The sequence below is a fragment of the Myotis yumanensis genome, unplaced genomic scaffold, assembly GCF_028538775.1.
Source record: "Myotis yumanensis isolate MYYU_CA2020_CCGP unplaced genomic scaffold, mMyoYum1.0.hap1 SCAF_12, whole genome shotgun sequence".
Taxonomy (NCBI): domain Eukaryota; kingdom Metazoa; phylum Chordata; class Mammalia; order Chiroptera; family Vespertilionidae; genus Myotis; species Myotis yumanensis.
In genome coordinates this window covers 29,588,615-29,605,688 of record NW_027223763.1, presented here as the reverse complement: position 1 = coordinate 29,605,688, position 17,074 = coordinate 29,588,615, and the positions used below count along the sequence as shown (strand labels likewise).

General features: G+C 45.5%; 1 protein-coding gene across 2 annotated transcripts in view; it reads left to right on the top strand.

The window, feature by feature from the left end:
- DNAI1 (dynein axonemal intermediate chain 1) overlaps positions 1 to 17,074 on the top strand; it is a 56,873-nt gene that overhangs the window by 16,163 nt on the left and 23,636 nt on the right. For both annotated transcript variants that reach the window (XM_070431311.1, XM_070431312.1), the window contains exons 2-9: positions 7,226 to 7,258; positions 8,812 to 8,910; positions 9,127 to 9,207; positions 11,640 to 11,766; positions 12,042 to 12,157; positions 12,417 to 12,536; positions 13,514 to 13,573; positions 14,918 to 15,052. In XM_070431311.1, coding sequence (XP_070287412.1) covers positions 7,226 to 7,258; positions 8,812 to 8,910; positions 9,127 to 9,207; positions 11,640 to 11,766; positions 12,042 to 12,157; positions 12,417 to 12,536; positions 13,514 to 13,573; positions 14,918 to 15,052 — 771 coding nt within the window. The remainder of the gene's footprint in view (positions 1 to 7,225; positions 7,259 to 8,811; positions 8,911 to 9,126; positions 9,208 to 11,639; positions 11,767 to 12,041; positions 12,158 to 12,416; positions 12,537 to 13,513; positions 13,574 to 14,917; positions 15,053 to 17,074) is intronic.

The window sequence follows — 17,074 nt, the reverse complement described above, 5'->3', positions numbered from 1 at the left end:
CCCAAGAATTGTCAGTCCACTCCCTTTCTATGCCCCTGATTCTATTATATTCACCAGTTTATTCTGTTCATCAGTTTTTTTATTCACTTGATTTTTACATTCACTTGTTGATAGATATGTATTTGTTGTTCATAGTTTTTATCTTTACCTTTTTCTTCTTCTTCCTCTTCTTAAAGGATACCTTTCAGCATTTCATATAATACTGGTTTGGTGGTGATGAACTCTTTTAGCTTTTTCATATCTGTGAAGCTCTTTATCTGACCTTTAATTCTGAATGATAGCTTTGCTGGGTAAAGTAATCTTGGTTGTAGGTTCTTGCTATTCATCACTTTGAATATTTCTTGCCACTCCCTTCTGGCCTGCATAGTTTCTGTTGAGAAATCAGCTGACAATCGTATGGGTACTCCCTTGTAGGTAACTAACTGTTTTTCTCTTGCTGCTTTTAAGATTCTCTGTCTTTTGCTCTTGGCATTTTAATGATGATGTGTCTTGGTGTGGTCCTCTTTGGATTCCTTTTGTTTGGGGTTCTCTGTGCTTCCTGGACTTGTAAGTCTATTTCTTTCACCAGGTAGGGGAAGTTTTCTGTCATTATTTCTTCAAATAGGTTTTTAATATCTTGCTCTCTCTCTTCTTCTGGCACCCCCATAATTCTGATGTTGGTATGCTTGAAGTTGTCCCAGAGGCTCCTTACACTATCTTCATATTTTTGGATTCTTTTTGCTTTTTGCTTTTCCAGTTGGGTGTTTTTTGCTTCTTCGTATTTCAAATCTTTGATTTGATTCTTGCGATCCTCTAGTCTGCTGTTGGATTTCTGAATATTATTCTTTATTTCAGTTAGTGTATGTTTAATTTCTAGTTGGTCCTTTTTCATATCCTCAAGGGTCTTACTAAATTTATCAGCGATTTCTAGAAAATTCTTGAAAAACCTTATAACCGTGGTTTTGAACTCTATATCCAGTAGTTTGCTTTCCTCCATTGCTGTCATTTGTGACCTGTTTGTTTGTCTCCTCATTTTGGCTGCTTCCCTGTGTTGATAGAGTAGCTTTGTGTGCTAGGTGTCCTATAGGGCCCAGTAGCTCAGCCTCCCCAATTACCTGAGATGAACACTATTGGTGCACCCTTTTTTGGGCTGTGTGCACAGTCTTGTTGTAGTTAAGCCTTGATTGTTATTGGTATCACTGGGAGGAATTGACCTCCAGGCCAATTGGCTGTGAGAATCAGCTGTGTCTATGGTGGGAGAACTTCTGTGCTGGAGACACCCTTATGGAGCAAGACTTGCTTCAGTGGGGTTTTGGTGCTCACTGAGTCTGCCCCCTGAGTGTGTCCCTTATGGATCTGGGGAGTTGTAGTCTGGAAGGTCCCACTCTGACCACTGGGTATACTGGCTCTTGGATCTGTAAGGAGGTGCTAATTTAGCCTCTGCCTGATGCTACTCAGCAGGAGCTACAGAGAGATCTGCAGATTCCTCTTCCTTGTTTGGGGTTTGGAGGTGCCCAGGTGAGGCCCAGCTGTGAAGCACTGCAAGCTGCTGTGGGGCCTTGGGCCTTCTTTTGGATGTTCTGGGTCTCTCTGACCCAGCTGCAGTTTGTTAGGTAATTTTAGATTGCAAAGGGCCAAGGCATTTATATGCAAAAGCCTCTGCTCACAGCTTGAGTGGGGCGGGGTCTCAGGGAATCAACAGGGCAGAGCAAATAGCTATGGCTGATCCTCAGCCCTGCCCTAAGAGGCCCCGGGGTATCAGTGTCCCACAGTAATCGCTGCAAGCACCTCTGAGAGAAAGCCGCCCTCGAGTTCCGCCCGCTGCCAGACAGACCAGTTTCTCCCTGTATGAGTCTGGGTCCCCAGAGACTCGCCCGGAACTGGAGTTCAGATCAGTCGGGAACTTGAGACTCCCTCCCCATTGAAAAAGACAACCACGTCCTCAGTCGCCAGCCCTTGCCACGTGCGCCTCCGTACCTCTGCACTTTACTTCCGCACCTCCTCTGAGTCTCAGTGTGTTTTTCTCTTTCCTTCTAGTTGTAGAATTTCCACTCAGCCAGCCTTCCTGTGGTTCTGGATGATGTCCGTTTTGTCTTTTAGTTGTATTTTTGAAGTGGTTGTGTGAGGCAACAATTTCAGGTGTCTACCTATGCCACCATCTTGGTTTCTCTCACAAAGAGAGAATCTTAAAAGCAGAAAGAGAAAAGCAGTTAGTTACCTACAACGGAGCACCCATACGACTGTCAACTGATTTCTCAACAGAAACTTTGCAGGCCAGAAGGGAGTGGCAAGAAACATTCAAAGTGATGAATAGTAAGGACCTACAACCAAGATTACTCGACCCTTCCAAGCTCTTATTCTGCAGTGAGCAATTATGTACATATATCTTTTGCATGTGTATGAATATTTCTACAGGGAAAATTCAAGAAGGTGGAATTACTGAGTTCAGGGGTATCTGCATTTAAAAGTTTGGTAGGTATTCAAATAACCCTATAAAAAGTTTGTGTCAGTTGGCGCTTCCAAAACAGTGTATGATAGTGCCTGTTAACCTTTATCAAGTGTTTCAAAATTTAGAGATCTCTTTCCACTACACTTATTAAGTGCCTTCTGTGTGCTTTAGACACTGTACTAGGCTCAGAAATTTGAAATGCAGTCTGTTTACTAAGAGGAAGGTCTGTTGGTGAATTACTGCTCCTTTGGGACTAAGAGCTTTTACCCTTTTAGAAACAGGAAACTGCAAGCTGGTGAGGTATTTAGTTTCAAATTAGCTTAATGGAAACCTGTTAGTGAGTTTTAAAATAAGGACCAAGACAACTGAAATGGTAAAAGAAGTCTCTTGGGCCCCAGGCAGGAGAGTGCAGTGTCTGTGGGTTTACATGCTTCGAAGAGCCCCTCTTTCCAGGAACAATCATGTTTCAGCATTGAACTCTTCCGTGGAGATGTGAACTGTTGAAGGGTCTAGTCATCCCTGTGGTGGGTACTTCCTAGTAGACAAAGGGCCACATAGATGCTGTGTGGCTGAGGGCAGAGCAGGGACGGCCTGAAATGGAAATATAATGCTGTCATCTATCGTGTATTGGACACAAACTCTGGCCAGCCAACACTCAGAACTTTTTGTGCATCAACTCATTTAATCCTTCTAACAAGCCTATGGTGGTCTGAAAGGGTGTCATTATGATGCTTATTTTAAAGGTAAAGATACTGAGGTTCAGAGAAGTCAAGTCTAGAGTCATAGAACTAGCAAAGTGGGGACTCAAACCCTGGTATAGTTGCCTTCAAAGCCCACATTTGAGCTTCATGGGTACACCTATTTTAAAAAAATAAATCTTCATGATTAGGAACAGCTTAAGAATCTTTGATTTCCTTACCCCTAAAATATGCTCAGGGACAAATGGGCTGCTTATACTATTCTATAAGTCATATACCAAAACAGCTCTAAGTGCAGGTAAATGCCCAATGGGTGGCAACAATATTCATGTTACATTGACCAAAACTTTTATTTTCATAGCATCCTCCCACTACTGTGGGAAGAAAAGAGTCAGAGATGAAGTGGAGGCTTTAGGGAGCTTGGGATTCATCTCATGCCTGAGGGTGCCTTTGGAGGCTTTAAATCAGGAGAGTGACATGATCAGATTTGTTTTAGAAAGATCACTTACAAATAGTGATTAGTTTGGTTTCAAATCCTGGTTATTGTTGGTCAGTTACCTGATCTCTCTATGCCTCAGTTTCCTCATCTGTAAAATATGAATAATGATGGCTCCTACCCCATAGGATGTTTGTGAAGATTAAATGAGATCATTTAAAAATATAAATTAGTAAGTAACTGTCCCAGAATAAGTACCCAATAGCTCAACATGATGATAATGATATAATTTTCATTAAAGTTGGGGAAATCAAATGTAGTTAGGCAAGAGATAGTAAGGGCCTAAATTAAGAGGGGTATAACTGGAAAAGATAGTTAGGAAAGATATAAAAGAGAATTGTTAGACTTTGAAATCTGATGCTAATGGGAGGGTGAGGAAAAGGCAGGTTTCTTTGATGGCTCCCAATTTCCAACCTGGGTGACTGAATGGATGGTGGTGTGCTGAGTGAGATGGGAAATACTAGAAAATATAGAAGTTTGGGGTGAAAAAAGAATATAAAGATTGGCGTGGATAAAGAGCATAATAAGGTCAGTTTTTAAGATTTGCGTTTGAATACTCTGTCATCAATTTAATGTGAGGTTCTGGGAAATCCATGCTACAGAAATAGATGTGAGCTTTGCCATAAGGTAGAAGATGAAGCTATGGGAGGGAATGTTCTACACACTGCCCAAGAGAGGAGAGTGTAGAAAAAGAAGACATTAGGGTCAAGCACATATTCCTAGAGGGATCAAGGATGTTGAGAAGAACTGTTGGAGAGGTTAGTGACATGAAAATAAAGTTGGAGAAGTTTCAAGGAGTGAGGGAGCACTCAGCAATGTCAGGTCCTGTAAGAGAATTGAGAAGTGACTACTAGGAGCTGTATTGTTACCAATTGCTGCCCTTAGGATGCTCACACTAGGATAGAAAAATGCTCTACTATGAAGGAATTCAGGCTGGGACATCTGTTGTCCCATTGATCGCCTGGGTTAATTTGACTGCCATGGCGGGAGGGGGGACGAGGTGGGGGGAGGGAAGGGATGGTTCCTCTTCCTGCATCACTCCTTGGCCAAATAGAATGATCTCTCCAACAGTAGAGGACCTTCTTTGGTTAATAGTATAGAATGGTGGACCTCCCTTGCTGGAATTTCCAAGCTTCCATCTATACATAGTACTGCAGTATTGTGTTCCTTTTTGTAATATGGTTCCCGTTTGCAGACCAAAACCCAGAGACAACAGAATGTCTATTTGACCAGTTCGTGTGGTAGTAATGGAAGGTGGGGCAGAGCTTTGCTCAAAGTGAGAAGGGAAGAGTAGAGGAGGGTAGGAGGAAGGTGATAATATGTCAGGGTTAGATGAAGGACAGTAGAGGCTAGTTGGGTAGGGTTTTGTTAGGCAGAGACAGTGGGCAGGGAGGGGGAAGGGGGAAGATGGCGTTCCTAGGAAGGAGGAATGGTCAAAGCAAAGTGTAGAGGTGGGAAAGCACAGGCCAAGCTCAGGAAATGTGAGCAGCCTCACTGGGCATCTTCAAGTCCCAGCACGTGCAGGGTGGGAGAGCAGGCTGGAACGGAGACTTGTGGCCAGATGGTAGAGTTCTGAGGGCCAGGGTGGGGAGTGGGGGCTTCCTTCTTCTGTGGTTTGATGGCTGTTGGGAGGAATCATCAAAAACTTCTCAGGAATTCAGGCTTGTCTGTCTCAGGCTTCTCCTTCTGAAGACCAAGGGCCCAAAGTGGCAAGCCTGACATTCAATCTCCGCCATGGTTGGGAAGTCAGGGCTGTAGCTGATTTCATTGGCCTGTTTTGCATTTATTATAGTGTGGCTTTTATAGTGTGTTAATTGAAATATGTCCAACTGCCAAAAACAATTACACTCAAATTGCCTTGTCAGTTCTTTTATTGCCAGATAAATGTTTTACAGACATATTTATGGGGGCAGTGGTAACTGGATCTCGTTTTCTATTTAAAGCTGGCAGTTTGGGTTGGGATTGGCCCTCCAGTGCTCTGATGTGGGCCAGAAAGCTGTTGGGCATTGTGGCGCTTCCATCTCGTTACCGTAGGGATCAGAGGCCCTTCAAGGGAAAGCAGCTTTCTGGCTCATGCAGCATAGCCTCAGAGAAGGATTCCCATCGTTGGAAACCTTGGTAACCTGGCAGACATCTGAATCCTGCTGCCTGCCTTAGCAGCAGCAATCTCAGCCCAAGCTGAGACATACTCTACAGCGCCCCCCCCCCGCCCCCCCCCCCCCCCCCCCCCGCCACCCGCCAATGAATCTTTTTTCTCCCCTCCACCACCAAAACCTTGCCCACAGACCCTATCATGTAAGGGCTGTAAGAGCCCATCTAGTCAAACTCCCAGTTTATAATTTGGGAAACTGAGGCCCAAAGACTTCCCCAAGATCAGACAGGTAGTCAGAGAGCTGGGAGCAAAGGTCTCTTTCCCTGCAGCCACCAACATGTGCCTTTGGCTTCTCTGCTACCTTGCCCCCTTGTCCAGTGCTCCCGGCTGGCTTTTCCCAAGAGCCCCTCCCTCACATTTCCAGCCTTCACTGATCTCCCTCTTGTTGGATCATCTGAAACACCTATTGTTCTGTATCGCTACTGCAGGGTGTTGTTTGTTTTTACTATCTCTGTCGTACTCTTGACTTTTTACATGCTGTATTCTTCTGAAAAACATTTTCTCCACTTGGAGACCCCTACTTGTTCTTTGATACCCAGCTAAGAAACTTCCACCTCTAGAAGCCTTTCTTGGGCACCTAAGGCTGGGTAGGTGCCTCCATGCACTCCTCCAGCACGCTGTGCATACGGATCTCTATTACTGGCACAGAGCAGGCTTCCAGAGGAACATATGCTGAATGAGTGAGTGAGTAAGTAAATGATGAGCACTGATCATACTCTGCCCTCCATGGGATAGGCACATCATCTCTCTTCGTCTCTGTCCCACTGCTTAGCTTAGTGCCTGACACATAAATAGATGCTAAACAAATGTTTAGCAAGTTGAATTGACTGCGCTGCTCTTGGGAACATAAAAATTGAGCACGTTAGAACTGGAAGGTCATCACATCCCAGCCCACGCACTTTACTGATAAGGAAACTTAGGCCCAGAGAGGAAAAACATTTTCTTTTTCAGGGTCATGATTACTAATGGGTTTGATGGCATTCATTCGTTTATTTAACAAGTATTTTTGATCACCTACTATATTATGAGCCAGCAGTGTACAAAATGAAGTCCATGCTCGTAAAGAACTTACACTCATCCCAAACAAGTGTTTAGGAATCTAGTCTTCCCTTAAAAATCCCCTTAATGCTTAGAACAGAGCTGAGCACTTAAAATAGGCTTTAAAAAGGGTTTGTTGAACTGTAGTTACAAACAAGATGTGCCCAGTGCTAAGTTACCTGGCTGCTCTCCATGGGTCCGTCCCACTGATAGTGGAATGGGGTTGCCTGAGATACAAGGCTTTCTTGGCTGGGCTAAGAAGCACATGTGGCCCTGAGAGGACTATTTTTGAGATTTGGAAAAGCTCAGTGCCCCCTCTGCAAGGTCCCTGGGCAGAAGCCTCCCTGTGATACTGTCTCTGATACCCGCTGGGAGATTCACTTATGGCTTACTTTCTGTTTCCTTTCTTTCAGAGCGTCATTATGGGCAGAGGATCCAGGAAGAGAGTAAGTGCTGAAACCACCACAATCTCTCAACAAGAAGCGAATAACGCTATATATTTTTTAGAAAATGCAAATGAGCAAAAAGAACATTAACATCACTCTTAAACCTACCACCCTGGGAACCTCTTAGTTAATATATGATATTATATTCTCCCAGATATTTCCATGCATATATAAAATTACATGTGTTTATTTTTAAATAGAATTTCCAACTGTATATGTTATTTTATAATCTTCTTTTTACATGATATATTAGAGTGCCTTTCATTGCCAATAAATATACTTTTACTAGTATAGCATCATTTAAAATTACTGCCTAGTATTTCATTATATATTCCTTAAGGCCATACCATAATCAGTTCATCCATGTGATGTTTCCCTTTTTCACTATTACAATCAATCCTTCAACAAACATTCATGCATTTAAGTCTTTGGGCATATATTTGGTTATTTATTGAATATACATTTCTATGCATAGAAATCTGACTTAAAGAGTATAAACACTTATTGGGCTTCTGATAAATAGTTCCAAATTGCTCTTTTATGGGCGTGATAATTTATGGGTGCTCATTTTCCCACAGCCTCACCAACACTGGATATTAGTTTTGTTTGTTTGGTTTTCTTTTCTTTTTTCTTTTTTTTCAGTTGGTGTTCATTTTTAGTTTTCACCAGTTTTATAGTTAAAAACTGCATTATCTTATTTTGTACATCTTTAATTGCTTGTGACTGAATATTTTTTATTATGTCGTGGAATACCTTGGCAAGGTGTTCAACTGTCTATCAGGGAAAGGAAAAACTTCTAGTCCTTGCTTTATTTTTTTATTTTTTGCTCCACGGATCTGATGAGGCTTAAAGTTACTAAGTACTGAAAGTATTGCTGTAAGTGTAACCTTAAGGTGGCAAATTGGAAGGTAAAATAGGAATTAAAGTTGAAGTAGCTTAAAGAACAGCTGGGGCCCTAACCGGTTTGGCTCAGTAGATAGAGCGTCAGCCTGCGAACTCAAGGGTCCCAGGTTCGATTCCGGTCAAGGGCATGTACCTTGGTTGCGGGCACATCCCCAGTGGTGAGTGTGCAGGAGGCAACTGATCGATGTTTCTCTCTCATCGATGTTTCTGACTCTCTATCCCTCTCCCTTCCTCTCTGTAAAAAATCAATAAAATATATTTTAAAAAAAGAAAGAAAGAACAGCTGGGTTTCCTTTCACACTGCATAAAGCCCTGTCTTTGGCAGCTGATCCTGGCCATCAACTTCTGGGCTGTGTGGGAGACAGTAGGGAGGAGCCCGTTCTTCTGGTCCACCTCTGGGGCCAAGGGCCCACCACAGTGTTCCCGCTAAGCCCTGACTCCTCGGGCTGAGGTGGCCGTGATCTTTAAGGCAATGAGAACTCTGGCCTGAACATTTGCTTTGGGCTCTTTCATGGTCTGTTGTATATTTTGTATTCTATGTATCAGGGCAGAGCTTGGCTCCTGGGGTTTCTGAATGAGGGGCTTCCTGCAGCATGCTCACTTTTCCAAGCAGATCGGGCATTTCTGATCCTCATGAGGCTTTTGTCCAGGATGAAGATTCAGGAACTGATGTGGGAGAAGGGGCAGATGACTGGGCCCAGTCCAAAGCCACGATCAGACCCCCTGACCAGCTGGATTTGACTGATGCGGTGAGTTAGTAGCATCCTACTCTTGTTCCTTCCACCTCCTCAGAGTGTGTTCTTCCATAATACTGATTATGAGCCTGCACAGAACCTGGGTGTGAGATGTCTGCTGGCACTTGGCGAGGGGGGGGGGGGGCGGGGGGGGGGGAGGCGGTCGTCCTCCCAACCCTCAGAGAGGGGGGGGGGCCCTCCATGTATGACCCTGTTGGTATTTTTCTTTAGGAGCTAAAGGAGGAGATTACCCGAATTCTGACAGCCAACAACCCACATGCACCCCACAACATCGTCAGGTTCAGCTTTAAAGTAAGTCATCCCTTCTGGGGCAGGCACCTCTAGGTGCTCCTTGGTTGGCAGTGACTTGCTGCATTGCAGAAGCCTCTCAGCCATTAGAGAGATTGGCTTTAAACGGGAACTCTGAGATTTTACGTGGAGTTTTCCAGAGATGTTTGAAATTTCTTTTTGAATCTCCCTTGCAGTCTTACTAACTGCATTGTCTTAAGCGCCTTGTAGAGCCACTCTTTTCAAGGAGCCTGAAGTCAATCATTTGGTTAGAAAAATATGTTTCTAATGTGTACAATACATTTTCCACTAAATCAACTAGTGGGTCTTTGGAAGCTGAGTCGTCCTCCAGCCAGACACCTGGGTGGAGTACAAGCTCCCCTCTGGACAAGGAGCCGGCCTCCCCCCAGCATCCCTGCTTGGGAGAAAGCCCCAGCAGGCTGTGTTCTCAGTGTCTCCTCACATCTCATCCAGGAAGGCAGCTGACTCCATCAGGGCCTTCCCTTGGTACATGTGGTATGGGCACATTCTCACTTAGTACATGTGGTATGGGCACATTCTCACTTAGTAGACACTTATGTGGCACATCTTTAAGGGGGACAACACTGTTTTCAGCCATAGCAAAGTCAGCTCCTGTGAGTACTGTCTGAAGAAAACTTCCAAGCACAATCTGAGCTAAGGTGGAAGTGTGTGTATGTTTTTTATTATCTTAAGATCCATTTGTTCCATACTTACTGTGTGCTAGTGACAGGTCCTATATTAGACCTTTTACATATATCTCAAGTAATCCTCAGGTTTCTTTAATATAAGAACTTTTTGTCATTGTTGTTAATCCTCACCAGAGAATGGAAGGGAGGAAGGGGGGGGGGTGGAGAGAGAGAGAGAGAGAGAGAGAGAGAGAGAGAAACATTGATGTGAGAGATACATCAATTGATTTCTGGATTTCTTCCTATATGCACTCTCCTATATGGACTGGTAATGGAACCTGCAACCCAGGTACATGCCCTTGACCGAGAATTGAACCTGAGACCCCTTGGTGTGCAGGCCAACGCTCTAACCACTGTGAAACACCGGCCAGGGCAGGAACTATTTTTTATCTTTATTTTATGGAAACTGAGGTTAATCTAGGTAAAACAAATTACAAAAGTCATATGACCAGAATTCAAAGCAAGATTTGAACTAATTTGCCGAAACCGGTTTGGCTCAGTGGATAGAGCGTCGGCCTGCAGACTGAAAGGTCCCGGGTTCGATTCCGGTCAAGGGCATGTACCTGGGTTGCGGGCACATCCCCAGTGGGGGATGTGCAAGAGGCAGCCGATCGATGTTTCTCTCTCATCGATGTTTCTAACTATCTCTCTCCCTTCCTCTCTGTAAAAAATCAATAAAAATATATTTAAAAAAAAAAAAAAGATTTGAACTAATTTGTCTGACTCTAAAGCAACATTACACTCCTTCTTTAAATATAATTATTTTGAATATATAATAGAAACCCATGGTATGAATTTCAAAAGATTCAAAAGTACAATGAAAACTAAACTTTCCCCAAATCCTGTTCCTTTCCCTAGAAACAGCTACTATTAATAGTTTCTTTCTCTAAAAAATCCCAGTTTTATTGAGATACAATTCATATACAATACAATCACCCATTTAAAGTGTACAATTCAATGAATTTTAGGATATTCTCAAATTGTGCAACCAATTTTGGTGTGCGGCAGAATTTTAGTAATTAGTTTATGTGTGCCATAGATGAAAGAGATTGAAAATCGCTGATCTAGAGGAACGAGACTAAAGGCTCTATGAAAGCAGGGGTTACATCTGTTTTTGCTAAGCTTTTTATCCCTGGAACCTAGAAACTACTGGTACATTGTATCTATCCAAAAATTATTTGTTGAAAAAGGAATGAACCAGGTTGCCTGGGCTTTAAGCTTAGCCCTGCTTCTAATTTGCTGTGTGACCTGGACAAGTGCCAAACCCCAACTTTTTCTACAATTTTTGTGGTCCTCTTTTATGGAAAAGGAGAATTAGGGATTTGGCGTCTCAGAGGACCTCTCCAGCCCGGGCATCCACTAACTACAGTGGAAAGGAGGTCAGGCCAGGTGTGTTTGACGACTGAGTGACCTGGGGTGTGTGGTGAAGCAGGTGAGCCAGATCTCTTGGCACAGATGTAGGAGCCAGTGATAGGTAAGTCCAGAAGTGCTCAAAGTTGGAAAGAGAGGTAGTTAAAAATATATCTTTAATGAGAACTAAAAAAAAAAAAAATAAGCAAACCTTATTCCACTTTCCTCCTCTTTTTTAAACTGGAATGCAGTGAAAACTTCAGGCCAGCTGAGGATTTGGTGAGTTACATTTCTGTTAACAGACAAACTGTTTTAGGCCTTAGAGAATGAAGGCAGACTACATTCTGACGCCAGCCCTTTTGAGGACGCCTGGTCTGACTCAGCCCCATCTCTTCTTAGGAAGGCACGTATAAGCTTATTGGTTTTGTGAACCAACTAGCAGTTCATTACAGCCACATTGGGAACCTGATCCCCAAAGACTCAGATGAAGGACGGCGGCAGCACTACCAGGATGAGTTAGCAACAGGTAGGCCTCTGGGCAGCCTGAGGCTGCAGCCTGGTCCCCTTTCTCTGGTTACTCTAGGGAGTACATTGCTACATCAGAAATCTTCAGAGTATCTACTTACGTAAAATCCAACAGCTGGCTGCCCTGGATAGGTCTGGAAGCTAACCCATGAGGCTCAGGCCGAGAAGAACCCTGGGGCAGGTGGGGTCTGAAAGGCAGGAACCCAGAAGACCTGCCCTGCCAGGGGATGGGGAAGTGGGCCTGAACTTTGAGCTCATTAGCACTATCCTACCAAGGTTCTCAGGAGTCTGCCAGGTTGGTGTTTTCAGACACAGAAAACCTTGAGGAAGAAGAAGAGATCAAGGAAGGAGACGCTGAAGCTGAGAGTCAAATAGATATACCTGCAACTGAGGTACACTATGGTATTGCTCTTCAACCTACCTACCCCTTCCTGCTCCAGCTGTAGATGGAGGCTTCAGGGCTGACTTATTGCGGGTGGCGGCTGAAAGTGAGAAGTCAGATGCTGCATGTCCCCGTGCCTCTGGCATCATCACCCTGTCCCACTACCTTCCTATTCCAGGATATGACTTCTCTCCACTCCCAATTCCCTGCCACCTTTTTCTCATGGCCAAGTCCTGATCCTGTGGGTCTTCCTTCCCACCCCGCACCAGGCCTCTGAAAAAGTTACTGAAGAAGAATTGATGACTCCTAAGCAGCCCAAGGAGAGTAAGCTCACCAACCAGTTCAACTTCAGTGAGAGAGCCTCACAGACCATCAACAACCCTCTCCGGGTACAGCCCCCACCCTGGCCCCTTTATCTCACAACTCTGCACTGTGCCTGGCCCCAGCCTCAACTTCAGCCTGGCAGGGTGACAGGGTAGGCACCATGGTTACTCTCTCCAAGAAGAGCTGGGAGCATGTGTTTAGGTGTCTGTAAGTCATCCAGGCAGGAGTTCAGAGGGAGTAACAAGGAGACTGAAGCCCTCCACTAAGATAGTGAAACTTGAATTGGCCTTGAAGAGATCAGAATCCGGGGAAGAGACAGGAGGCCAGAATGTGCCAGGAGGTGAGGCTAGGTGCCAGTTTGGCCAAAGGTGACAGTCTTTGTGATAGACTAGCTGAAAGGGGCTAAACAAGTTCCCTGGCTCGTAAGCATGGAGGACCCTGAGCACCAGGCTGAAAGAGCCTCTCAGGATTTCAGGCGAGAGACTCACATGTGCCAGGCAGTGTTCTACAGAAATGAATCTGTGAGTAGAAGGCAGAGGTGTACAGGGTGGGTTAACGCCCACTGTAGTCCCTATGCTGACATTTGGAAATCGAGGTGGTACACAATGGGAGGGAGTATATTTTCCTGGTGGAGCCAGAGGCCCCAGTGTTAGGGAGAAGCTTCTCAGGGTGAGGGTTATTAATGAGCCCAATGGCATGCCAGAGGCAGACCTCTTTGTTCTGGTCTGGAGCTGCCATGGGCCTGATTTCTTGCAGGTCTGTCCATACCCACTTGGAGTTCTTATTGGTTGAAACTGGCACAATCAGGCTTCACTACCCCTGCTTTCTAGCGTAGGCTTCTTCTGAAGGAGGCTTGGGTGGGAAATGTAGGCTTTCACTGCACCACCTGGTACTTTTTACTTCCCCTGTTCTGTGTCCCACCCTGCCCTCAGCCCCAGCAGAAATGCTTCACCCATGGGCATTTGGGTCTCATTTAAATAAGTGAGAAGGAGCTAGGCTGCTAGGGGCTTCTTGTAGGTTTCTTGTTGTCATTGTTCTCTAGGACCGAGAATGCCAGATGGAACCTCCTCCCAGGGCAAACTTTTCAGCCACAGCCAATCAGGTGAGACCCTGAACCAGTCTAAAAATCATCACCTTCCCCTATCCCCCCCGCCCTGTTGCCCATGCATACTTGTCTGGCTTGGCAACAAAGGAGGCTGGTGTGGTCAGAGATTCCTCTGACAGTCTGCCCTCCTCATCCAGCCACCTCCCTGCTCCTCGTTTCAGTCTCTGAACACCATGTACATGAGACACTAGGCTCCCACCCAGCAATCTCTAGATCGGACAGTAGATCCCTACCCAGTGAGCCTGGATCAGTCACATGCCCCCCAGGGCAAGGCTGACCAAGGGGGAAAGAGGCATGGCTTCCGGAAAGTTCCTCTAAGACCAGGGGAAAACATGTGTTCCCATGGGCTCTCTGTAACCCATGGCACCCCATGGCTGACTGAAGCATTAACAGTCTAACCCTGCCCTTCCAACAAACTTCAGTGTTCCTGCTGACCCTCCTCCGCACCTCCCCCAAGTCCTACTGGATAAGCATGCTGATGTGGGCAGGATATGGTGCCGAGAGACCTGAGGTCAGGCCCCAACTTTGTTCTGATACTGTAACATCCTGACCAAACCATGCCATCCTCAATGCCTGCTTCTTTCTTGTTAAATGAGGACCACAAGCAGCCTGACAGGGTTGTTGGAGGGCTCAGACTGAGATATCACTGAAGTGCATTGCAGGGCAGAGTACTGGCCCTTAGGTGAATTATTAAATGTAAGGTGTGCCTATCTGGCCTCCAGGTGGCAGTGATGGCCCAACTCTGGAGAGCACACAGTGTGATCTAGGCCATTTGCCCAGCCTCAGGCCCTTGCTGCTCCCTCTGCTACTATCCTTGGGCTTCTCTTCCTATCAGATATGGTTAGCAGAGGTTCCCTAACTTTTTATATTTTTTATGCTGAGAAGGTATGGTCAGTGCTGTGGACATCCAGCCTGAACCAATAAGTTTATCCCATCTCCATGTCTCCATGGGGGATTTTTTTTTTTTAATTTTCCTAGTTCATAGTTGTATAAATCAACAAGAAGAATGTGAGCTAGCCTGATATTTGCCCATTTGTTTTGCCTGGTGGGGATTGTGGGCTGGAACAATACTGATCTCCAGCTGACAACCAAGTCCCTGGGCTGCAAGATGGAAAGCCCAGCCCAGAGATGTCCTGAGAGCTCCTTCATTCCTGTCTTAGGCTGGAAGGGAAGACAGATGTTGAATATATAATTACAGTGGGCCAAGTACAGTGAACCACCATGTGGAGGCATGTGACAGGGGTTGGTGTAATCAACTTCTCAAGACCTAAAGGCTGAAGAAGACCTGACTGGCTGAAGTTTTTGCCCTGCATTGATCTTTCTCATTTTGCCCTTGCCTAGTGGGAGATCTATGATGCTTACATGGAGGAACTTGAGAAGCAGGAAAAGACCAAAGAGAAGGAGAAGACAAAGACACCAGTGGCTAAAAAAATGGGGGCGATGGCCATGAGGAAGATGACATCTCTGGAGTCCCAGGTTTCGTGAGGGTTACCATGGCTCTGTTAGAGAATGATTGAGTTGGACCTTGGCCCCTAGGTAGACATAAGCCTGGCTATCTGGGAGGACTTCACAGACAGGCAAAGAGGTGGGACTAATGTTGAAGTATGAATAGTTCTTTCTTTGTGAGAAGATGTGAGGAGAGCTACAACTGCCCCTGGCATTCCACACCTCCCCCAAATTTTATATAGATCTTGAGGCTAGGAGAGATTCAGTATTGTTGGGCTAAGGGACAACAGAAGATATAAATGCTATTGAAAACCTGAGGTACACCCTAGAAGAGCTGGGGAATTTTCCCAGGGTAAGGTGGGATGTGAGAATAGGGGATCTTCTCCATGGTCAGGGGCTCATGGGGTTTGGGGCAGTGATTTGCTCTTTGACTGTTGGTCCTTGGGTATATTTGCACTCAATTATTAGTTGAGTCTTCAGGACAAGAAGCCAGTCAGAGGTCCTGAAAGTACCAGCAAATCCAGGCCAATGGGTGTGGCCACTCTGGGATGGATTTACCATGAAGAGCCATGTAGGAGTTGTTACAGAGGTCATGGTTAGGGGGCTCACTGTGGATGTAGCCAGCATAGCTTTAGCCATCATCCTGGGAGTTACAGTATGAGGTCACTGCAAGGAGTTTCACCACTACAGGGACCAGTATGGAAATCAGGATGAGTTTGGCCTGCAATAGGGTGAGAAGAACAAGGTTCACAGGAAACTAGGATCTGGTGGATCTGCTTCAGCACCTTGGAGAGCTCCCAGAAACCACTGAGAAAAAGTGACTCTGCTCCACCCCAGAATAGAAAAGCCAGATTGGTTAATGGAAGTTCTGCTTCCTTTGTCTGATGTATGCCCACTTCCACCTCAAGTCTCTGATCCTGATAAAAACCACATTTTAGGAGAAGTTTGAGGATTCCCTGCCTTGACTCAATATAAACTGCCCCAATTCCGTTTCATACAACCATAGACCAAGTGCTTGGTGATCATGACCATGCTGGATACTGGAGGTGAAAGATGAAGTCCCTGTCCTTCAGGTTTCCCTCTCCAGACCCTTGACTTCCCCTGCACCATTCCCTTGGAGGTTAGGAGCTTCAGAGGGCCTGTTGGCCTGGGTCAGGGTTTACTTGAAGATCCATCAGGGGTTTGGCTATGGGCTCTGTGCTGGGACCATGGTTACAGGAACCTTAACTGGAAGGTGGTCAGTTTGTAGAGGAACTGGCTCTCTGTGTGGGGCTGAGAGTGTGGGCCCTGGATTCCACAGACTTGAGTGTATATCCTGGCTTTACCACTTATTAGCTGGGTTTTTCTAATTCATGGACTGGGATGGGAATACAGGTCTGAGTGGCTCCAGAACCCATTCTCTTAATAACCACTTCCTGATACTGCCACTCCTGGGGGATCTCTTCCTCGAGAAGGGGCTGACCTCCTGGGCCGCTCTGGAGGACTGCCTCCTCCGCTGGCTCACTCCTGCCACCTGCCCGAAACTCTTGGGTTTTTCTTGCCAGCCCCAAAGTCTTTGATCCTCTAATAACCTGCTAGGTGGTTCACCCTGTGGATTTATGGAATTCCACAGAATGATGATCTTGTCCTTTGGTTCAAAATGAGTCATTTTTTCTGACATGAAACTTCCTGCTTTCTTGGTGTGGGCAGTGGACAAGGCCCTGGGTTGGGAGTCAGTTCTGCCTGGTACTCCCTGTGTACAAGCATATCTCTCTTCCCTTTCTTGACCTCTGTGTCTTCCTCAACTCTGACTAAATCTCTGAGGCCTTTATTGGGAGTCTTTGTCGTTGCCTGAGCTGGTGAAATCTCTTTCTCCCCACCAAAGAAGCCTCCTACCTGCCCTTGTCCACTATCCGCTTTAGTACCCTTCTTGGGCTTTCTTCAAGGCCATGTCTTGTGCTCAAATATATTCCTTCTCCAGAATAAACTCAGAATGAAAGAGCACAAAGCAGGCTCTGCCCAGGAGCCAGGTGTGGCAGTGTAGACTTCTTGTGCTACGTGTGAGCTAGGCAT